Raw genomic sequence first — 24,208 nt, 5'->3', positions numbered from 1 at the left:
CGTAAAATATCAAATAATATTATTTATCTCATTCACGTAAGAGACTAGACGTATAAGATTTCATGGGATTTAGCGATTAGGAGTGACAGATTGTTTGGTAAACGTATAGCATGTTCTATATGTTATAGTTATTTGAATGACTCTTAACCTAATATGTTACGTTAACAAACCAGGCACGTTCTCAGTTGGTTATTTATGCGTCATATAACGTACACTTATTCAGCCTGTTGTTCACTATTCTTTATTTATTACAAATTGCCTTTCAAATGTCTATTCTTGGTGTTGGCTTTTATCAAATACATTTCCACAAAAAATGCGACTCATACTCCAGTGCGACTTATATATGTTTTTTTCCTTCTTTATTATGCATTTTCGGCCGGTGCGACTTATACTCCGGAGCGACTTATAGTCCGAAAAATACGGTATTAACATGATATAGAATAGAAAACCATTTTATTGTCAATAGACCCATGCATACGTCCAGGATCTGGCATTGGAGAGATATGACTCGGTAGAAGTTTAACCTTAGCCAGCGTTTCGTACCAGAAATTTCCGACCCGGCTTCCTTACTTTGTGTCCGCTGCGTCGTCTCCTCATTCAGCCGACAGAAAAACCATGGCTAGCCGCATGGTTTCGCTATATCATCCAGGATGTTGTGTTGTGGTGAAAGTCAAGTAAAAATTTAGATGTGTGGTGGCGACCACCAGTGTCAATATTCTAGACGGTTTTAGCAAAACAAAACAAAATCAACTTCTAAACAAAGCTCGTCAGTATCAAAACCAACAGTTTTTGAAGGAAGCCAAAAATTGTCGTAAAGATAGGTCTTAACAGCAAAATCTCTGCAATATGTTAAACAAAGAACCATCACTACGTGTCATACAGACCAACATGAAATGTTTCAAAAATAGAAATAAAAGCAAGATATGACCCCTTTAAATATTATTAAATGTATAGTTACTAACCACTAATGAATGCTAATGAGAAATGATTGGTAGAACAGATTGAATCAGTCACAGTTTAGCCTTTAGCCTCGTTGTCATCTTCCCCTGAAGTAGCTAGTGGTGATAGCAGCCATACGTCATTCGTAGAGCTACCCACTGCAATGTCTCCATGCCTCGCCATGCCCTTACGATACCCACCTCCAGGACAGTCTCTGCCGGCAGAACATTTATCCATACTGCAGTTCAACATCTCATCCTTCAAGAGCAGAGTGAACAGGCATCTTATCTCACTTGCATGGTGCTCTTGAACCCATCACTCCAGATGCGCCTAGGCTGCTGTGAACCACTGATTGGGCCATGTGGTTTATTTATAGTGCCCTTGTGTCTATATTAGTTTTGGACTTCTTTGGTCTATTCTCATGAGCTATTTGTTCACTTCAGCATGTTATAAAAAAAAAAAAAAAAAGGAGGCTCTGCCCTGGCCAGCTGTTAGGGATGTCAAAAAAATAGATTTTTGAGTGAATTACCATTTTTATTAGTAATGAAAATCGATTTAAAAAAATGAGCAATTATTATTATTATTTTAAATCTTTCCTGTCCAGCCACTCAGGCAATCATATTGTCAATGTAGATGCCCATATCAGCTGTAAATATTTACTTTTGAAAAGAGAAGTGTGGAATACCGTATTTTTCGGAGTATAAGTCGCTCCAGAGTATAAGACGCACCGGCCAAAAATGCATAATAAAGAAGGAAAAAAAACATATATAAGTCGCACTGGAGTATAAGTCACATTTTTAGGGGAAATTTATTTGATAAAAGCCAACACCAAGAATAGACATTTGAAAGGCAATTTAAAATAAATAAAGAATAGTGAACAACAGGCTGAATAAGTGTATGTGATATGAGGCATAAATAACCAACTGAGAAGGTGCCTGGTATGTTAACGTAACATATTATGGTAAGAGTCATTCAAATAACTATAACATACAGAACATGCTATACGTTTACCAAACAATCTGTCACTTCTAATCGCTAAATCCCATGAAATCTTATACGTCTAGTCTCTTATGTGAATGAGCTAAATAATATTATTTGATATTTTACGGTAAAGTGTTAATAATTTCACACATAAGTCGATCCTGAGTATAAGTCACACCCCCGGCCAAACTATGAAAAAAACTGCGACTTATAGTCTGAAAAATACGGTACTTATTTTGCTGTCTTGTCTGTATTTGACTCTATTAATTGTTTGGGAAGCATTTTATTTAAAAAAAAATGTTTTACGTAATATAGAAATGTATTAGAGCTGTTAATCTATTTTTATGGAGGAATGTAATTAATCATAGAACTGGTACCCAATGTTATTAAAAAGTATGGATTTTGAATCAAGAATTGTTTTGAATCGAGAATTGATTCTGAATCTAATCGTTACCCCAAGAATTGAATCGAATCAAATTGTGCGGTGACCGAAGATTCACAGCCCTGCGAGCTGTCGGAGAATGCATTTCTCCAATGCCCCGTCAACATTATCCACACTGCTTGCCCATTTCACACTGATGTGTCGTCCGTTCTTAGTACATATATCCTCTATTGTTCTACATCATTACGGATTGAGGGTGAATGAGATGTTCTCTGTGGAAAAAAAACAGCTGCCTGTTTATTCTTTGATTAAATCTCTTTGGTATCTCGTTGAACGAGCAACTTCTAATTTGAAGGGCCTCCAAGGATTTGTGGGCCGGGCAGGAAATTCTGGACCTCCAGGTCCTTCTGGACCTCCTGGAGAGGCTGTGAGTTTAGATTCTGTTTTGAAATATTTGTGTTTTTAAAAAAAAAAAATGTCCAAGCTTTATAAATGTATTTTCTAGGGTTCTCCCGGTACCAATGGGGTCAAAGGAGACAAGGTAAGCACTAAGGGTATTTGTATTATGTGCTATTGTGTTTTCTAAGAAAATTATTTATTTGACCAGGGCGAGACAGGACTCGGTGTCACAGGACCAAGAGGAGAGAGGGGAGAGTCAGGAGTCAGAGTAAGCTCTGCGATGTAAACTAAAAATGACTTCACAGCGGCACACTCATTTGATTTGTCGGTCATGTTTTAGGGCGAGGAGGGTCGTCCTGGATCGGATGGGGAGCGGGGGCTAACAGTAAGTATCAGTTTCTGTTCATAATCATGTAGGGAAATGACAATCACAGCTTTTAAGGTGGTGATGTGATGTATTTACAGTGCCGCTTTACGTTGGTGTTAGGGATCACAGTTAATTGTTATATATTAGCTTTAACTTGCAGTGCTGTATCATCCTGTATCAACCTGCAGAGTAAAAGCTATCTGTCTGGTCTCACTCATAAGTTATAAATTGTGAGTGTGTGCAAGAATTACTTATATAGCAACCTTCAGTTTACTATTTAGTAAAGTAGGCGAGTATAGAAAAAGTTAACATTTTTAATGTGCCTAGGTATTCTATCACCTAGGTATTCTTACGCCAAGGTGTTCTTTCACCGAGGTGTTTTTTTCAGATAGGTGTTCTTTGGTCTAGGTCTTCCTACGCCTGGGTGTTCTTTTGCTTAGGTGTTTTTTCGCCTTGGTATTCTTTTGCCTTTGTCTTCTTCCACGTGTGTGTTTTCCGCCTGGGTGTTCTTTCACCTAGGTCTTCTTCCGCCAAGGTCTTCTTCCGCCTAGGTCTTCTTCCGCCTAGGTCTTCTTTTTTGTAGGTGTCCTTCCGCCTGGGTGTTCTTTCACCTGGGTATACATTTGCTTCGGTCTTCTTTCGCCTATGTTTTCTTCTCCTAGGTTTTCTTTTTTTCAAATATTTTTATTGAATTTTGCAGACAGTACAGTATGATGGATCATGGCAACAGCAAGTTGAGGCATCTGCACATTTTACAATATGTAACATAGTAAACCCTACCCCTTACAGTACCCACCCACTTTAATTCCCAAGGTAATTGTCACCTAGTGCCCACAACAAATATAGACACACATGAATATATGCAAACTTAGATTCAATCAAACAAATATATTAAAGATAAACAAAAAATAAATAAGGTAAATAAATAAATAAATACTACATAAGATGTGCAAAAAAATAAAAATAATAATAATAATATAACGTAAAAGTAAATAAACACAGGGAGTGAGGGTCGGGGGGGGGGGGGCTTCAGCGGTCAGCTCTGTCTAAGTTGTGTTACTCGAATCGCTTGGGGTGATGTCAAGCTTGTCTCTAATAAGGTCTAGGAGGGGGCCCCAAGTTTTATGGAAAGATGACACAGATCCTTTCTGAGAGAACCGAAGCTTCTCTAACTGGAGACACCACAAGACATCTTGTATCCAACTGTTATGGCTCGGCGGAGACGCAAGCTTCCATTTAAAAAGAATTGTACGCCTAGCCAGCAGAGTCGTTAACGCAATGACATGACGAGCGGTTGCAGGTAAACCGTCCACCTGGGGAACGCCAAAAAGGGCAGTCAGCGGGCTGGGTGTTATTGTTCTATCGAGGGCCTGCCCAACAGTGTCGAAAATAGCCGACCAAAAACTTGAGAGTTTTGGGCACGTCCAGAACATATGCAAATGGTCAGCTGGGGATTGCCTACAGCGGTTACAAGTGTCGCTGTGGTTGGGGTATATTTTAGCCAGTCTAGCATTGGTGAAATGTGCTTTATGTAATACCTTACATTGTATTAGGCCATGCCTAGCGCATATGGACGATGAATGTACCAGCCTCAAAGCCTCTCTCCACCTCCCGTCAGGTATAGGTGCTCCAAGGTCATGCTCCCATGATTCTCTGACAGGTGAAGTATTAAGTGGATTCAGAAGGCCGATTTCATTATATATGACAGATATTAAACGTCGTTGGTCAGAGTCAAAGGAGAGAAACCGATCAATTTCTGCTTCTGGGGGGCGGTTGGGAAAATGAGGAAATTGTTTTTTAATAAAATGCCTTGTTTGGAGGTATCGAAAGAAATGAGTATTAGGCAGATTGTATCTTGTTGACAGAGAAGCGAAGGAAGAGAACACTCCATCGTGGTACAGGTCATTGAGAATTTTAAGGCCGTTAGTCGACCAAGTTCGAAACGCAGAATCAGAGCAGGCAGGGAGAAAGGCAGGATTGTTCAAAATCGGAGCACCGCTGGAAGCCTTGTGCAAGCCGTGATGTTTCCTAAATTGAGTCCAAATTTTAATGGTATTTTTAACAACTGGGTTTAGGGAGGTCCCCAATGAACATAATGGTAGCTGTGAGCAAATCACCGCGTGCAGGGAACCATTAGACGATGCCATCTCTATGTGAGCCCAAGGTGGACAGGCGGCTGGGGAGTCGCAATGGACCCAGTACAGAAGTTTACTAATATTGCAGGCCCAGAAATAATTTCTAAAGTTTGGAAGTGCTAGACCACCCTCCGCCTTAGGGAGCTGTAGAGTGGCTTTCCCAAGGCGGGCTGGCCTGTTTTGCCAAATGAAAGCAAGAAGTTGTTGATCAAGGCCAACAAAAAATGATTTGTTGAGACATATAGGGATGTGCTGAAAGAGATATAAAAACTTCGGAAGTAAAATCATTTTTATGAGGTTAATGCGGCCAACTAGGGATAGGGGGAGGGCAGCCCACCTGGACAAGTCCGATCTACATTTGTCCAACAGTGCTTGAAAGTTTTTACGGAACAGCTCTGTGGGAGAATTCGAGACGAACACACCCAGATATTTAAATCCTTCCTCCGAGATCTTAAAGGGGAATTGTGAGCGTGGGAGTGACCTTGCCAAATTATTCACAAAAAATAGTTCGCTTTTCTGAATATTCAGTTTGTACCCTGACAAACGACCGAACTGATCCAGAATCGATAGTATATGGGGAAGCGAGGATGAGGGGTCTGAAACGAACAACAGAAGATCGTCGGCATATAGGGAGAGCTTATGAACCCGACCGAAACGAGTGATACCCTTAAATTCCTCCCAATTCTTAAGCCAAATAGCAAGCGGTTCAATGGCTATATTAAACAGCAAGGGTGAAAGTGGACATTCCTGCCGGGTCCCACGCTGGAGAGGGAAGTACGCTGAACGGATGCCGTTAGTATGTACGGAGGCAAGTGGAGTCTCGTACAGCACTCTAACCCAAGAAATAAATTTAGAATCAAAACCAAATTTCTCCATAATAAAAAATAAGTAGCCCCACTCCACCCTATCGAACGCCTTCTCTGCATCCAGCGCCACCACAACCTCCGGAGTATCAGATGGTGGAGAGAGAACTATATTCAACAATCTTCTGGTATTGAAGAATGGATGCCTCCCCAGCGTGAAACCTGTCTGATCAGCCGAAATTATTGAGGGCATCACGGCTTGAAGACGTATAGAGAGAACTTTCGCCAGAATCTTGCAGTCCACGTTCAAAAGTGAGATCGGTCTGTAGCTACCACAAGAGGTAGCATCTCTGTCTTTCTTAAGAAGTAGTGAAATGGAAGCCTCTGACAAGGTCCTTGGTAAGCGGCCGGCGTTGAAGGAATCATTAAACATTCTTGCTAAAATGGGGGATAACAATAATGAGTAAGCCTTGTAAAATTCAACTGTGAAGCCATCAGGGCCGGGCGACTTTCCATTTTGCATAGATCGGATTGCCTCCTGTATCTCTGACGAGGAGATAGGTCTACCCAGCTCCCTGGCAATGTTTATATCAATGCAAGGATATGTTAATGAATCGAGGGGGTTGGGGCAAATCGCGGAGACAGGAGAGCATTCAGGAGTGTATAATTTAGTGTAAAATTCGGAAAAACACCTATTAATATCCACTGGATCGGAAGTATAACTACCATCGGGTAGTTTAATTTTGGGGATTGACCGCGATGCGCAAGCAGCCCTGGCCCGTTGAGCTAAAAGTCGGCCGGCCTTGTCTCCGTGTTCATAGAAGCATTGTTTGGATTGTCGCAGTTGTCTCTCTACTATGTGCGTCATAAGCAGGTCATGTTCTGAATGTAGCAGAATACGCTTTTTATACGGTTTTTTTGCGGTCCTCTCCAAGGTTTCTCATAGTCATTCACATCGACGTCCCACTGGGGTGAGTTTTTCCTTGCCCGTATGTGGGCTTTGTACCGAGGATGTCGTTGTGGCTTGTGCAGCCCTTTGAGACACTTGTGATTTAGGGCTATATAAATAAAGATTGATTGATTGATTGATTGATACAGGGTTGGAGATGGACAAACAGCGTATACATTGTCGAGGTCGAGGAGTTCTTTAGCAATTTCCGTCAACCTAGCCCTCTCAGTCCTCCTCATCCTGGAAATATAAGATATCACCTGTCCTCGGATAGTAGCCTTAAGTGCTTCCCACAAAGTGCTGTTTCCGATATCAGGGGTGTCATTAAACTCAATATAGGTACGAATTTCTGTTTCAATAAAATCTTTGAACTTAATGTCTGAGAGCAAGTGTGAGCTGAACCTCCACATTGTGCGGCCGGTTACACCTTGCGGAAATTTAATGTCGACTGAGATTGGCGCGTGGTCAGAGACGGCTATCGGGTGGTAGTCGCATGCATTAATACAATGCAAGAGATTGTTATCTATTAAAAAGAAATCAATACGGTAAAACGAATGGTGAACGTGCGAGAAAAATGAAAATGCCTTCCCATGTGGGTTCCTGAATCTCCAGGGATCCGAAAGTCCCACTTGGTTTGCATAAGTTGACACAGCCTCTGCTGCTTTGGATAGTGTATTTCGGGTATGGGAGGATCGATCAAGAATCGCATCCTGGACTAAGTTAAAATCCCCGCCTACGATTATGCGATGGTTGTCAACGTTGGGGATCCTAGCAAAAAGTCTTGTGAAAAAAGTGTCGTCATCCCAGTTAGGTGCATACACAGAGACTAAAATTACCGGTGTATTCTGTAACATGCCCGAAACCACAACATAGCGACCCTCTTTATCTTCTATAACGTCTGCTGGCTCAAACATAACACGCTTATGGATAATTATGGCCGAACCCCTAGCAGAAAATTTGGAATGGAATAAATGGCTCATCCAAGACCTCTTAATACGGAGATTTTCTGATGTCTTCAGGTGTGTTTCTTGCAGAAATATAATGTCCCCTTTAAGATGCTGCAGACGAGTTAAGACCTTACCAATTTTGACGGCGTTGTTCATGCCTTTGGTGTTCCAAGAGATGATACGCACTCCGTCACTCGTCATCCTACCAGCGTCCGCCATCCACTAGACCCCAACAGTAAATCTGTCTGACACGCCTTAGACCCCACGGGGAGGGACGGGAGGGAGAGAGGGAAGGTATAGCAGCAAAAAATAAAAATAACAAAGTGGTACAAAACACCCAGGTAAGAAAAAAAGAAAGAATAATAAAAAATAAAACTAAATAAAAAACTAGTAATGACATAAAGACACATTTCAACAAACCCCAACAAATTAGAATACAATTAACCTTACTACCCACCCTAAATAAGAACCTTATCTGAGCTCTCTCGCTCTTACTTAGCCTAACTTGACTAATGCTAACTTCCGGAGTCTCCTCCCTTACAGTAACAGTAATGAACTCCATAAAGCAAAATAAGAATTTAAAGTGAGCCTACATTCGCGAGACGTATCCCAACCTGAGTGTATAGTAATATAGGAAATATTAAGTTGAAATAAACAAACAAGGCATAAAACAGCGTTTGCTCAACACCAAAATGTACAGTGCATCAATAGCTTTAGTGATGTATTTTGGACCAAGGAGTGCCTCATAACGTACATACGAATGACTAGATCAAATTAAAAAAAAAAAAATAGGATGCATAATCAAAATGTGTTACGTCACGACCATCCATGTTGGAAAATGATGTGTTAGCCAGTGTGTAAATTGCAACACTCAAACATTGCTTCCTATTATGAGCACACATCTAAAGTGGTGGTTAGTGCATAGAACAGCAAAACAAACGAAGGCCCACAGTGTCCACAATGAATGCAAAGTTGTCATAAATCAGGCCTCTAGAAAAGTTGAACTTACAGTTTTTATTCCAGGGACTGCACAGTCAAGGTGCAAATTGTTGTCAAGTACAGCCGTTTTGTAGGGGTAAAAAGTCGTCCAAACCCGTCAGGTATCTTGTGTGCGGATTGATGTCAAGAAGTCCTTGGCCTCTATAACCGATCCGAATCTCTTCTTACCACCATCCTTCGTTACTATGACAAGTCTGGCCGGGAACAATCATGCTGGTCGTAGGCCCATTTGGTAGAGCTCCGACATCACATCGCGGTATTTTTGGCGTTGTTCCACCACTTCAGGCGCGTAGTCCTCGTAGATGGCGACGGGGTACCCTCGGTATTGTAGCTTGCCTCTCCTGGCCCTGGCCTCGCGGATAATTCTCTCCTTCACCTGGTACTTGTGTAGCCGTATCAGAACGGGCCTCGGTCTCTGGTCTGGCTTCGGCTTGCTAGCGAGTGTCCGATGTGCTAGCGAGTGTCCGATGCCTCCTAGGTTTTCTACCGCTTAGGTGTTCTTTCGCCTTGGTGTTCTTTCACCTTGGTGTTCTTTTGCCGAGGTCTTCTTCCACGTGTGTGTTCTTCCGCTTGGGTGTTCTTTCACCAAGGTCTTCTTCTGCCTAGGTCTTCTTCCACGTGGGTGTCCTTCCGCCTGGGTGTTCTTTCACCTTGGCCTACTTTCGCCCATGTCTTCTTCTAGATGTTTATCCGCCAATAGGTGTTCTTTCGCCTCGGTGCTCTTTCGCCTGTATGTTATTTTGCCTGGGTGTTCTTTCACCTCGGTATACTTTTGCTTAGGTCTTCTTTCGCCTATATTTTCTTTTGCCATTGTTTTTTTCTCCTCGGTTTTCTACCGCTGAGGTGTTCTTTAGACTGGGTGTTATTTCGCCTTGGTGTTAAAGTAAAAATACCAATGATAGTCACACACACACTAACTTTTGCTTAGATTGTCTTCCGCCTAGGTCTTCTACCACATAGCTGTTCTTCCACCTCGATCTTCTTTATGCCTGGGTCTTCTTTCGTCTTGGTGTTTCTCCGCCTTGGTGTTCTTTCGCATAGGTCCTCTTTCGTCTGGCTGTTTTTTTGCTGGGGTGTTCTTTCCCCTAAGTGTTCTTTTGTTTAAGTCTACTTTTGCTTAGGCTTCTTTCACTTAGATTTCCTTCTCCTTGGTGTTCTTTCGCCTAAGTGTTCTTTCACTTAAGTGACTTTTTGTTTAGGTATTCTATCACCTAGGTGTTCTTTCACCGAGGTGTTTTTTTCACATAGGTGTTCTTTGGTCTTGGTCTTCCTACGCCTGGGTGTTCTTCCGCATGGGTGTTCTCCGCCGAGGTCTTCTTCCGCCGAGGTCTTCTTCCACCTGGATGTTCTTTCCCTTAGGTGTTCTTTCGCCTTGGTCTTCTTCCGCGTGTGTGTTCATCCGCATGGGTGCTCTTTCACCTAGGTCTTCTTCCACCCAGCTCTTCTTTCGCGTGGATGTCCTTCCACCTTGGTCTTCTTTCGCCCATGTCTTCTTCTAGATGTTTATCTGCAAATAGGTGTTCTTTGCCCCCGACCCTCTTTTGCCTGGGTGTTCTTTCACCTAGGTATACTTTTGCTTAGGTCTTCTTTCGCCTATGTTTTCTTTTGCCTGTGTTTTCTTCTACTCAGTTTTCTACCGCTTAGGTGTTCTTTTGTCTGGGTGTTCTTTCGCCTTGGTGTCCTTTTGCCTAGGTCTTCTACCACCTTGCTGTTCTTCCGCCCAGGTGTTCTTTTCGCCTGGGTCTTCTTTCGTCTCTGTGTTTTTCCGCCTAGGTGTTCTTTCGCATAGGTCCTCTTTCGCCTGAGTGTTCTTTCGCCTGGCTGTTTTTTCGCCTCGGTGTCCTTTACCCTATGTGTTCTTTCGCCTAGGTCTACTTTTGCATAGGTCTTCTTTCGCCTAGGTTTTCTTCTTCTAGGTTTTCTTCTCCTAGGTTTTCTTCCGCCTAGGTGTTCTTTCGCCATGGTCTTGTTCCACATAGGTCTTCTTCTGCCATGCCACGTTACTCGTTCTCTTTGTCTTTCTTTACGATAATAATTTATGGAATAGCGTTGGTGAAAGTTATGGACACGACATGTCGTAACACGAGGACCGCCTGTAGCTGTAATAGCTCAAAGACAGAGAAGGCGTGTAATTAAATAAAGTCTGCTTCTTCCTGCTCCTTTTCGAACATGTTGAAAGGAAGTAAAAAAGCATTACCATTACCGTTGCGGTTTCCCCATTGTGGAGCTCTGTCTAATTGTGTGTTTCTGCGGCCGTCCATCAGGGTCTACCAGGACTGCGTGGCGCTCGGGGAGAGAAGGTGAATACCAATCGCAGTCTTTTTTCCCATTTGTTCCTAGCATCATCCCATAAGCATTCTGCTCATGTCAATTCCAAACCCATTCACGTTCCAGGGATGAAATGTTTTGCTCTTTTTGTTGTTTGTTTTCAGGGAGATGGAGGCCTTCAAGGAGACAAAGGAGAGAAGGTGCGTGTGCATGTTGTTATCAAATATGCGCCACCAAAGCAGCCGCTGGTGATTCATGTACATAATACAAAATACTAAACAAACAGACAGTTTGTAAAATATAAGAAATACAAATGAGGGAGCATGTGAGGACATAAGACAGACTGCGACATTCAAGTCTGCTTCAGGACATTTAGACTGCGAGTACGTTAGTAGAGTCCACAATTTACTAATATCTTGTCTTAGCTATACATTCACTGCAATATTGTCCCTCACAGGGCGACACTATGCTGGTGGGCGGACCTCCTGGAGAAAAGGGCAGCGGAGGAGAACAAGTCAGTAAATTACCCAATATGTCTCATCATTGGCAAAATAGTTTGTTTTTGAAAAATCGAAGCCTGCACATTCCTTTCATTTTAGGGTGACAGAGGACCCAAAGGTGTGCAAGGAGAAAAAGGAACAAAGGGTCAAGAGGGTCCACCAGGACAGCAGGTATGAGTTTTCTTCCATAATACAACCGCATGATAGATTTCCTTTTAGATAATTCACCCTCAAGTGGTAGCCTTCTAAAAACAACATGCATTTCCTCTGATTGAGTGCTTTTTTTTTTTTGCTACTCTCACAATAGTGTACAGGTATATTGCCACTTGCGATGCACGTCTCTGGGCATTTATTTACTTTTATGTCCAATATTCAGTAAATATGCATGAATTATATGCTAAGCTTAATTATGTGCTCTTTAGTGAAACACGGCACATCTCCCACTACTGTTGTATTTCTAAAGAGATGTTTTTATTGTCCATTTCTCTCTTTCTTTTCTCTTTCTCCTCTCCCTCTCTCTTCTTTTGTAGCTTTGTAGCTAAGCTACCAGCTACATGGATTTAATAATAGTTAAGCTACAAACATCGCTACTCTCTAATGCTCGCGAGTGTTACCATATCTGAGTTATATGGGGAAATAACTACAAAAGTACACTTCATTAACGGTGTTACAAAAAAGATAAGTTACAATAATACATAATATTGGACATAGAGAACATACAAACCCTTAATTCATTGAATCAAAAATACTGACAGTGAATTTGCAAACAGCTAAAATTATACACAAAGCAAACTATAATCTGCGACCCAAGAGTATACAACAATTCTTCTCAACAAAAAAGGACAAATATAATCTTAGCGAAAAATGTAATTTAAAACATTTGTATGCACGTACAACACTTAAGACCTTCAGTATATCAGTATGTGGAATTAAATTATGGAATGGATTAAGCAAAATGGTAAGTGGGTTGTACTTGTATAGCGCTTTTCTACCTTTTTTTTTTAAGGAACTCAAAGCGCTTTGACACTATTTCCACATTCACCCATTCACACACACACTCACACTGATGGAGAAAGAATCAAACAATGTATTAATATGATCCACTTAAAAAAACTCTTCAAACCTAAAGTGTTTACAAAGTACAAAGAAGAAGAACCATGATAAACATTCTGAATTTATCTCATCCATCCATTCATTTTCCAGATAATCTTACTCATCTCACCATATGAAATATAACTTACTTCACCAATTATTATTTATTTATTTATTTTTATTGTTATTACTTATGGAGTATATTGTGAATAAATTAAGAACAGGAAGTGAACAAAAGTTTTAGCAACTGCTCTGTAAAGGAAAAGGGGTAGGATTAAATCAGCTCTGCTTCTTCCTACTCCTTTTCCAAAATGTTGAATAGAAAAACTGGAAATTGTGATGTATCATGTTGTATGCATGTATGTTCGAAATAAATTCAAACTCAAACTCGCAGTAGCAAAGCCACTTCCACGCTACTGGGAAATGTAGTTAAACTACGTAGCTTCGCTACATGTAACGAGCTACTGCCCAACACTGGTCATGAAGGTATGCCTCGTGTTGACAAGCGTTTCAAAGCTGTTATTCCTAATTATTAGTTAACGGTGGATTCATTTTAATGCTTGTGAATGCTTGTTGTAGTGGGACATGTACCTTTAAAACCACGCAGACAATCCAGATACTGTAATGTCCTCACGCTCTATTCATACAGCAACACCCCACAATCCTGTTTATCAGTTCTTTATTAATATGTGTTTCACAATTGATGTACTTTTCTACTCTTGTCAGATTGGTTGCATTATTGCCAGTAATGGTAAATATTGGGTGGTATATCACTTGGGATAGCATAATATTATTATCATATAATTATTTGCGAGATGAATGGCAACAACTGAAGTTTCAGCACAGTTTGAAGTTTATTAATTTATATTTTTTGTATAAAATACTTTGTTTTTAAATGACTATCCAAACTGGTATACACATGTTTTGTGTCATTTATTTTTGGTCTGTTGTCCTTTAAATTGCCTTGTCCCCGTCCATGTCCTCCTTGATTATTCTGCATAGCAAAAAAAAACAGAAAAGTTAAACACAATATTTTACAACCATATATGGAAGTAAACATTTTGAAATAACATGCAAATGTACACAAAAAACTAGGTCGATTGGCAACACTAAATTGGCCCTAGTGCAGGGGTCCCCAAACTATGGCCCAAAAAACAATTACCACTCCACTTCAACTTAAAGACAGCATAATTCTATTCCAGACTGTTGACAATGAACAGTTTTGTGTTTTCATACCTACCACTGTTCCCTGTTTGACTAATTTCACTTGATCAGGCTTTTTCTACCATTCCACACTACAAAACATTAAAGATTGGTTGAGTTGTGCTGATATTGTACTGGATCAGTGTCAGCGTCGGCAAATACCCAATACTCGTATTGGAAGTAAAGCATTTGTGTTTGAACACCTTTAATAAATATAAAATTACTTAATATCACCTATTAAAATTGGGCATCAGGAGACTTGTATGTCTTTTTAATTTTCTTCATGGTTTATTTTTGCTAGTTAATGTTTCATGTAGCACCAAATCCTAGTTTGTGAACCCTCACTGACGATTGCAACCGCAATAAAAAATAATTCTGATTTAGCGGGGATGCAGCAGTTTAAGAAAAATCAAGTTTTAAAACATACTTGGCAAACTCCTGTTATGTCGAAGGCAAAATCAGTTTTTTCATGGTGTAGTGCGCCCAAATGTATACATTACACAAAAATTGCGTTGTATTTGGTGTATTATTTCACCTGACCTTTATCTGTTGCTTTGTATTGTATCAGGGTCTGAGAGGAGAGCCGGGGGACAAAGGATCCACTGGCTTCCCTGGTGCTCGTGGTCCTGGTGGGCAGAAGGCAAGCAACGCTGTGCTTGGTTGATGATTATAATTACATCTGTATTGCAATTAATAGCAAAGTCAAATAAGTAGTTGGTGCAGATACTTATTTGTACTGCTCTAATTACAGTAATTGTGTCTTCTCTCTGCAGGGAGAAGAAGGTCAGGCCGGCATGTCTGGTGAACCGGTGTGTTTCCTAACCTCCGCACTCACTTCTGATTCTTTACTGTCTGTTTGGCATGACCTATTGACTTCTGCGTCTTTACCGCTTCTTCCAGGGTTTGCCAGGAAAAGACGGGCTGACAGGTCTCAAGGGGAACAAAGGAGAGATCGGCATTGTCGGAATGAGAGGAATGAAGGTGCTTTGACTGAGCTTCTGTGTGGTTTCAACCGTAAAACGTCTGCATTGTGGCAAAACGTTGATAGAATATAAACAATGCGTCCGTCCACAAATGATTGTTTTTTTGTTTACATTCATTCCATAGCAGAATGGACATCAGGTTACAACAAAGTTACACCAAACTGCATTTTGGTCAGGCATGGCAGTTATTCCATTGAAATTATAATTATAGTGATTTAAAATTGTATATACATTTTTTTTTAATTAAGTATATTTGGAGGGACTTTTACTGCTTTTTTTGTCTTTAGTCATCCAAAAAACTTGCTGTAGTAGTAGTTGTGTCATGCAATACATTTATTTGACTTTTTTTTTTTTTTTTTTTTTTTTTTTTTTGTCCTGTCCAGCTTCTCAGGCAAATCATAAAGTTGATGTAGATGCCCATATCGTCTGTTCAGATTTACTTTACAAAAGAGAAGTGTAGGATACTTCTCTTGTTGCCTTATTTGTATTTGACTTTATTAAATGTATTTATATTATCATTTGGTGCAGCCGGGCCGGAGCAGGAGGGGATAGAAAGAGAAAAAAAGGAAGACAGAGGGGGAAATTGCGGGGACAAGAGGGGGATAGACAGAGAGACAAAAACAACAACAGCAAACACAACAATAACAACAACAACAACAATAGAGCAACATCAGCAAATACGACATGTACAATTTGACATTAAATACATGAGTCATAAAAATAGGACAAGTACACGGACAGTTGATGACGGATAGTATTTATGAATTAAAACAATTGTAATCAATCAATCAATCAAAGTCTATTTATGTAGCCCTAAATCACGAGTGTCTTAAAGGGCTGCACAAGCCACAACGACATCCATTTTAAACGTTAGTAGCTTCTAATTTTTACTTTATTTATATAACACTTTTCATACACAGGCAAGTGGCAAACTCAAAGTGCTGTACACAAAAAAAGAGAAGAAAACACACACTCAGCACTATTGACAATAACAAAACAAAAACAAAGGATTTGAGGAAAAGCACTACCTTTGAGGCACACTGGAGAATAACTAAAATCAATGCTATCTAAAAAAAAGATCAAATATATGTAGAAATAAAACATAAATAATACATTAATAAGTTAATGAAAACATAACTTTGAGAGAATAATATTTGTAATTAATAATAATTAAAATAGAAAGCAGGAGTACAAATAGCCTGTAGTAATAATTGCACTGCAGTATATCAGTCATTTGCTCATAAAGCAATCATTCCTAAATAGAATTAATAATTATTTCGCTTTGGATTTACAATTTAATTAACCAATGAAACATTCACTAAAATATTTAATATTTTTCTGAAAAAAAAATAAAAAAATGTTCTCATTTATTTTAGCACAGAAAACCTCTATAGTAATAGGTTTCATCGTGAATAAATAAATAAACTGAGTTATTATATCGCGAGTAACAATTTATACCTACTGTTTATTTTTTTCCACACTTTTAAATAATTAATAAACAATTAGATATTTCATATAATGTTTTATGTTTCTATTTAATTTACTTTATACCTATTGATTTTTAGTAGTCAGATGTAAAACAATGCAGAGGGTCAGACAACCAGCTTTAATGTTAAATACTTCTGAACGAGGCAATAAAATGATGTGTTCTAAATGAGGAGTAAAGTACGTAAACCTAACACATTGTGTGTATATATAAAGGTACTGTAATTAAGAGATAAAGTGCACCATTATGAGTGCTTTTGTTCTACAGTATGTATTTCTGTCTCCCGCTGCTCTTTTGAGCTCTTTTTAGCTCCCTTTTATTCCTAACTGCCCTCTCAATAGCCATGTTTGTGTCCATTTGTCGTGCACTGTGTGGAAATACATCCGCCTGGACGCAAAAAAAAATGATGGTCTGCGGATGGACTCTTTGTCACGCCTGAGTGCTGCATTTTTTTTTCTTATCCCTTTTGTTACTCACACTCTTCTCCATGTGTGTCTCTCGCAATGACCAACTTGTGTGCGTTTCCAGGGCGACCGTGGACTCAAGGGGCTTTGTGGAGGCGATGGACCCAAAGGAGAGAAGGTTCGAAGAAGAAAACAGAGGTGCAAAAAGAAGTGAATAACTTTGTTTGAATGTTTTTTTCCATTCAGGGGCTGGGTGGTTCTCATGGGCGACCAGGTCTAACTGGAAGAAAAGGTGAACAGGTCAGGAAAATAGAAAAGCTTGCATTGTCTTACCCTGCTGGCGTTATCACCCAAAATGTATTCTGTCTGGTTTTTAGGGAGACGTCGGCCCAACTGGAGCCCACGGCATCCCAGGAAAAGAAGGTCTAATCGGCCCTAAGGTGCGTTTTTTGATAACTATTTGACTATTTTGAGGACACTGTGTACGTCTCCTACTGGGTTGATTATCAGAGCACTGCTGCCACCTAGCTGGCGGCATGTGTATCGTTTAAGCATGAATAAAGACATTAACGAGACGTCACTGCTCATTTGTGTTTTTCAGGGGGACCGCGGCATCGATGGTGTCGAGGGCGCCAAAGGCGCTCAGGGAGACAAAGGCGAAAGGGTGAGCGCACCGACTTAAACGTTGTGGCTCAATCTCCCGACAAGATGTACGTAATTAACTGTGCCTGTGAACCACGCAGGGTCCGCCAGGTGTCCCTGGACCTCCTGGTCCCAGAGGAGTGGACGGGGCACCTGGACTCACAGGCCCTCAGGGACCAGGTGGTGCTAAAGGCCCCGAGGGACTCCAAGGACAGAAGGTGAGGAGAGGAGCTGCATGTATTGCGATCGCTGTAAGACAAAGTTATGTCACCTGTGCACTTCCTAAAGGTGAGCTGTGACTGACAGCTCGGTGGTCCCTGACTTTGACCTGCTCGTCTCCTCTCATAAATAAAACGCTCTTGACAGCAGAGTGATAGCGCTCAGATGATTGCACTTTCTTTCAAAGCCGGAAGCTTTTTTTTTTTTTTAAAGCAGATAACATTGGACTTTATACAGTGACAGTATATACTGCACAAGAACATGTGATGTTTGCAGCTGAACCCAATGACACACGCAGAATATTCATGTATGCATGTGTTAATGGAAGGGCACAGGTATTAACACTATGTATGAGAAGAATTATCTATGCTTTGCATCTACGTCACTTATACATAATGAAGCATCATCATTGAGACTTTTTTTTTCTGTTTTCTGTTTTAGGGCGAGAGAGGGCCTATTGGTCCTGCCATGGTGGGCCCACGTGGTGCAGCCGGCATCCCAGGGGAGCGTGGAGAGACGGTTTGTGTTATGTTGTTATCTCTCCTTGAAAACATTACATTTTAACCCGTAAGAGCCCAGAGCCATTAGTGCAGAAAGGGAATGATGGAGGATAAACCGTAGACCAATTGCAATAAAACACAATTCTGACATATGATGAAAAAAAATAAATAAAAGTTTAAACGTGTGTTGATCGTACATGTGGGGGTTCATGCTAAATGTATTTTTTATGCTTAAAATTTAACCAAAGAACAAACAAGAAAGAAAACTGTATAAAATTATATATATATCAATCAGTCAAACAATCAATCAATGTTTATTTATATAGCCCTTAATCACAAGTGTCTCCAAGGGCTGCACAAGCCACAACGACATTCTCGGCTCAGATCCCACATCAGAGCAATAAAATACTCAACCCAATGGTCACAATGACAAACCTCGGAGGGGACCGCAGATGTGGGGACCCCCCCTGGGCGACATGGTGCAATGGATGTCGAGTGGATCTAGTTAATAATGTGAGAGTCCTGTCCATAGTTGGGCCAACAGGGATCCTCTTGCATGTAGACACATATATTAACGTTTTTCCCCTCGGGGAAACTGGGTAAAACACGGCACACTGACAAAGCTTAACCTATTGTTACTATAACAATCTACAAGGTTAATACAGTTCGCTTTTCTTTCTTCCCCTCCAAATATCTGCTTTCTTTTGTAATTCAAGTTATCATTACATATATGTTATTGTTGCATTTGAAGCAATTATGTATTGTTGACAATAGAGATAAATATTGTTATTATTCATTATCAATAGTGCCATTTATATTGGTATTTTTATTGCTCCATTTAAAGCAGTGGTCCCCAACCACCGGGCCGGGGCTCGGTACCGGTCCGTGGATCGATTGGTACCGGGCCGCACAAGAAATTAAAAAATATATAAACAGTATATATATTTATTTTTTATTTTTTATTAAATCAACATAAAAAACAAAAGCTACACTTACAATTAGTGCACCAACCCAAAAAACCTCCCTCCCCCATTTACCATTTATTCACACTCAGTCGCACAAAAGGGTTGTTTCTTTCTGTTATTAATGTTTTTGGTTCCTACATTATATATCAATACAGATCAATACAGTCTGCAGGGATACAGTCCGTAAGCACACATGATTGTATTTTTTTATGACAAATTTTCAAGCGTTGACCGGTCCGCAGTTACCAAAAGGTTGGGGACCACTGATTTAAAGTGTAATAATATAATAAGTGGTTCATAATATAATATACACACACATATATGTGAAATGAAATATAAATAAAACAAATAATACATTAATAAGATGATGAAAACGTGAGATTGAGAAAATAATAGTAGTAATATTAATAATTAAGATTAAAAAACAACACAATAAAATAATAAAAAACAAAAGAGTTTAACATGACCAGTAAAAAAACCTAAACCGAAAAGGTGTCTTTAGCCTTTTTTAAATTAATTTCAACAGTCTCTGCAGTCCTTAGGCTCTCTGGCAGGCTGTTCCACAGGTGGGGGCCATAGTGGCTAGGTGCCGCCTTATGGTATATAATAAAGATAAAAGGCCAGTGCCAGAGGATCTTAAGATCCGCGAGTACGGTAAAAACAGGTCCGATAGATACGAAGGCGCAAGGCCATTAAGACACTTGAAAACTAATAATATAACTTTAAAATCATCTCTGAAGCGGACAGAGAGCCAATGCAGAGACTTTAAAACTGGTCTAATGTGCTCCCGCCCTCTGGTCCTCGTCAGCACGCGTGCAGCTGAGTTTTGTAATAATTGTAGAGTTCTGCTTCTCTTTTTGGTAAGGCCAGAGAGCAGGGCATTACAATAATCATAACGACGGGAAATAAAAGCATGCATTAGCACCTCTGTGTTGGCCTGAGAGAGAAACGGGGGCGGACTCTGGCTATGTCAATGGTTCTTAACCTTGTTGGAGGTAGCGAACGCCACCGGTTTCATATGCGCATTCACCGAACCCTTCTTTAGTGAAAAATAAAATGGTTTTTTTTTTCAAATTCAAGACAAAGTTATATGTTTTTGGTAACACTTTAGTATGGGGAACATATTCTAAGTAACAAAGACTTAATTTAGAGTTTTTTGGACACTAGGGGAACATATTCTAAGTAACAAAGACTTAATTTAGAGTTATTTGGTTAGGGTTAGGGTTAGAGCAGTGGTTCTTAACCTGGGTTCGGTCGAACCCTAGGGGTTCGGTGAGTCGGCCTCAGGGGTTCGGCGGAGCCTCCACCGCGGAGGTCAAGACACACCCGACTCATCGTAAAAATAAAAAACTTCTCCCTATCGGCGTATTATGGATACCACCAAATAATGTTCCCTCTAATTTTCCATCTGATTTGCAGGTGTGTAATTTGTCGTGAGTTCATGCACTGTGTTGGTTTTGTTCTTTGAACAAGGTGATGTTTATGCACGGTTCATTTTGTGCACCAGTAAAAAAAACAACATATAACTTTGTCTTGAATTTGAAAAAAAAAAGATTTTCTTTTTTCACTAAAGAAGGGTTCGGTGTATGCGCGTATGAAACTGGTGGGGTTCGGTACCTCCAACAAGGTTAAGAACCACTGGGTTAGAGGGTTAGGGCCACGGTTAGAGGGTTAGGGTTATAATAAGGCCATGCCAAATAAGGCATTAATAAGTACTTAATAAGGACTAGTTAAGAGCCAATATGTTACTAATTTGCATGTTAATAAGCAACTAATTAATGGTGAATATGTTCCCCATACTAAAGTGTTACCATGTTTTTATACTGGTGCACAAAATGAACCGTGCATGAACATCACCTTGTTCAAACAACAAAACCAACACAGTGCATAAACCCACAACAAATTACACACCTGCAAATCAGTCTGACTTCTGCTGTTGGCGTATCCGTAATACGCCGATAGGGAGAAGTTTTTATTTACACGATGTGTCGAGTGTGTTTTGACCTCCGCCGAACCCCTGAGCCCAACTCACCGAACCCCTAGGGTTCGATCAAACCCAGGTTAAGAACCACTGGGCTATGTTCTTAAGATGATAAAAACCTATGTTTGTATTTTTTGTGTAATTTTCCAACCAAATCATTAAATACGAATGCGCAAGTAGAGTACGAGTAATTTGTGTAATAGCTGCAACTACAAAAGAGAAGTGTTTCCTTGTCACCTATGACATTTCCTTGTGGATTTGGGATTCATATCAGTGTGTGCCACATTTGTCTGCTCTAATCCTGTTTAGAAGCAAATCCATGATATTATTTCAGCTCTGTTTGGAAACGTGAAGAGGCTTTTATGCTGAATTAACCTTTCACTTTGACTTTGAATTGAGTTGAGTGTCTAATGAATTCATGTGCTGCAGGCATCTCTGTGGGTTGTAATGTCATACCTGTCCTGGTTGTAGGGGGAGATGGGCCCATATGGAGCCAAGGGAGAGAGAGGAGAGCCAGGCATGACGGTCAGTGCTTGATCCCTTGCCCCAAGCGCAATCTCAAAACATTGGCACCAAACGACATTAACATAATGCTCTAAATACGAATCCAAGGCCTTGTTTTTGTTGTTGTTGTTGTTATTGAGTGTGTCCCCCCCCCCAACCTTCATCTTTGGAATTCAGGAGCATGAGGTCAGAGAATATGTCCGCTCCGAGATGAGTCAGCACTGTGGTGAGTCTTTGGTGCAGCCGCCGCTATTGCTAATTCATGAGTGCGCTGTCCTCAAGTTGAACTTCAGATAAGACGGCCGCCTTTGATGAGAGAAGTTTTAACTACAGCAGTGTCACCGCTCCTAAAACTGACCTTTTCTCTTCCCCCCCACCCCCCTTGTTCTTCATCTGAACCGTCCGTCTGATGCGCAGCGTGTGGAGGTGAGTGAGCAGCACGGGCGGACAGACGGTCCATGATTTAGCATGAGTCATATAGTGTAGCGCATATGCTGCGTTAACAGCCGGCAGGCCGTGTGTGGTGTATTTGCATCTCACATGCAGCACAGAAAGTCATTGGAACAATGTCAAGTCAATGATGAGCTGTAGATCAGTGTTTTTCAACCTTTTTTAAGCCAAGGCACATTTTTTTCATTTAAAAAATGCGGAGGCACACCACCAGCAGAAATCATTAAAAAACAAACTCGGTTGACAGTAAAAAATTGTTGTCGCAATTGTTGGATATGACTCTAAAGCATAACCAACCATGCAGCAATATAACTCTTGTCTCAAAGTAGGTGTACTGTCAGGACCTGTCACATCACGCCCTGACTTATTTTTAGTTTTTTGCTGTTTTCCTGTGTTTAGTAGTGTTTTAGTTCTTATCTTGCGCTCCTATTTTGGTGGCTTTTTCTCTTTTTTTGGTATTTTCCTGTAGCAGTTTCATGTCTTCCTTTGAGCGATTATTCCCGCATCTACTTTGTTTTCGCAATCAAGAATATTTCAGTTGTTTTTATCCTTCTTTGTGGGGACATTGTTGATTGTCATGTCATGTTTGGATGTACATTGTGGACACCGTCTTTGCTCCACAGTAAGTCTTTGCTGTCGTCCAGCATTCTGTTTTTGTTTATTTTGTAGCCAGTTCAGTTTTAGTTTCGTTCTGCATAGCCTTCCCTAAGCTTCAATGCCTTTTCTTAGGGGCACTCACCTTTTGTTTATTTTTGGTTTAAGCATTAGACACCTTTTTACCTGCACACTGCCTCCCGCTGTTTCCGACATCTACAAAGCAATTAGCTACCGGCTGCCACCTACTGATATGGAAGAGTATTACACGGTTACTCTGCCGAGCTCTAGACAGCACCGGCACTCAACAACAACACATCATTTGCAGACTATAATTACTGGTTTTTTAATCGAGTCAAAAAAATAAATAAAACTATTTTTATTTGATTAATTAATTTATTTATTTATTTAATCTCTCCTGTCCAGCCACTCAGATGATGTAGATGCCAATATTTGTTGTACAGATTTACTTTAGAAAAGAGAAGTGTTCAGTTCAGTTCAGTTTCAGTTTATTTCGAACGTGCATATGATACAATGTAATTGATCACATATTTCCAGTTGTTTCATTACCGCACGTCCGAAAAGGAGTAGGAAGACATCTTACCCCTTTTCCTACCATAGCAATTTTTATTCCACTTCCTTGTTCTCTGTAACAGAACAGTGAAATAAATAAATAATAAATAAGTAACATACCATAGTAAGTAAACACATATTAAATACAATCTTTATCTCGAAAATAAAAAAGGATTCAAGATGTTCATCATAATAATTGTTCTGTGTAATTTGTGAACACTTGTAGTTTGAACAGTCTCTTAAACTGAATCATATTGGTGCTTTGTTTGATTTCTTTGCTTAATCCATTCCATAATTCAATACCACAGACAGATATGCTAAAGGTTTTAAATGTTGTACGAGCATGCAAATGTTTTAAAATAGATTTTCTTTTAAGGTTATATTTCTCTTTTTTTGTTGAGAAGAATTGTTGTACATTCTTGGGTAGCAGGTTATAGTTAGCTTTGTACATAATTTTAGCTTTTTGCAAATGCACCAAATCGTTGAATTTCAATATTTGTGATTTCATGAATAAAGGGTATGTATGTTCTCTATATCCAACATTATGTATTATTAGTTAGTGAATGAAGCGCATATTTGTAGTTGTTTCCCCATATTTCTACACAATAACTCAGATATGGTAACACTAGTGAGCAGTAGAGAATATGAAGTGATTTTTGATCTAGAACATGTTTTGCTTTATTCATTATTGACGTTTTTCTTGCTACTTTATGTTGTATATTTATTACATGAGACTTCCAGTTCATTTTATCATCTATTTTTACACCCAAAAATGTGTTTTCTTTTACCCTTTCAATATCTACTCCCTCTATTTGTATTTGTGTTTGACTTTCTCTTCTACTGTTACCAAATAGCATTATTTTAGTTTTACTGAGATTCAAAGATAGCCTCTTTTTGTCAAACCGTCTTTTTAATTTGTTCATTTAGTGTAGGATACTTCTAT

General features: G+C 39.9%; 1 protein-coding gene across 1 annotated transcript in view; it reads left to right on the top strand.

Annotated features, from left to right (window-relative positions):
* The window catches only part of col7a1 (collagen, type VII, alpha 1), a 265,397-nt gene that overhangs the window by 225,760 nt on the left and 15,429 nt on the right, over window positions 1-24,208 (top strand). The window contains exons 98-116 of the mRNA XM_061930639.2: window positions 2,658-2,729; window positions 2,808-2,843; window positions 2,910-2,969; window positions 3,042-3,086; window positions 11,166-11,201; window positions 11,334-11,369; window positions 11,627-11,683; window positions 11,769-11,840; window positions 14,533-14,604; window positions 14,738-14,773; window positions 14,865-14,945; window positions 16,962-17,015; window positions 17,084-17,137; window positions 17,215-17,277; window positions 17,439-17,501; window positions 17,581-17,697; window positions 18,140-18,217; window positions 21,616-21,669; window positions 21,826-21,874. Coding sequence (XP_061786623.2) covers window positions 2,658-2,729; window positions 2,808-2,843; window positions 2,910-2,969; window positions 3,042-3,086; window positions 11,166-11,201; window positions 11,334-11,369; window positions 11,627-11,683; window positions 11,769-11,840; window positions 14,533-14,604; window positions 14,738-14,773; window positions 14,865-14,945; window positions 16,962-17,015; window positions 17,084-17,137; window positions 17,215-17,277; window positions 17,439-17,501; window positions 17,581-17,697; window positions 18,140-18,217; window positions 21,616-21,669; window positions 21,826-21,874 — 1,135 coding nt within the window. The remainder of the gene's footprint in view (window positions 1-2,657; window positions 2,730-2,807; window positions 2,844-2,909; window positions 2,970-3,041; window positions 3,087-11,165; window positions 11,202-11,333; window positions 11,370-11,626; window positions 11,684-11,768; window positions 11,841-14,532; window positions 14,605-14,737; window positions 14,774-14,864; window positions 14,946-16,961; window positions 17,016-17,083; window positions 17,138-17,214; window positions 17,278-17,438; window positions 17,502-17,580; window positions 17,698-18,139; window positions 18,218-21,615; window positions 21,670-21,825; window positions 21,875-24,208) is intronic.

The sequence above is a fragment of the Nerophis lumbriciformis genome, linkage group LG03, assembly GCF_033978685.3.
Source record: "Nerophis lumbriciformis linkage group LG03, RoL_Nlum_v2.1, whole genome shotgun sequence".
Taxonomy (NCBI): domain Eukaryota; kingdom Metazoa; phylum Chordata; class Actinopteri; order Syngnathiformes; family Syngnathidae; genus Nerophis; species Nerophis lumbriciformis.
This window is presented reverse-complemented; position numbering and strand designations above follow the sequence as displayed.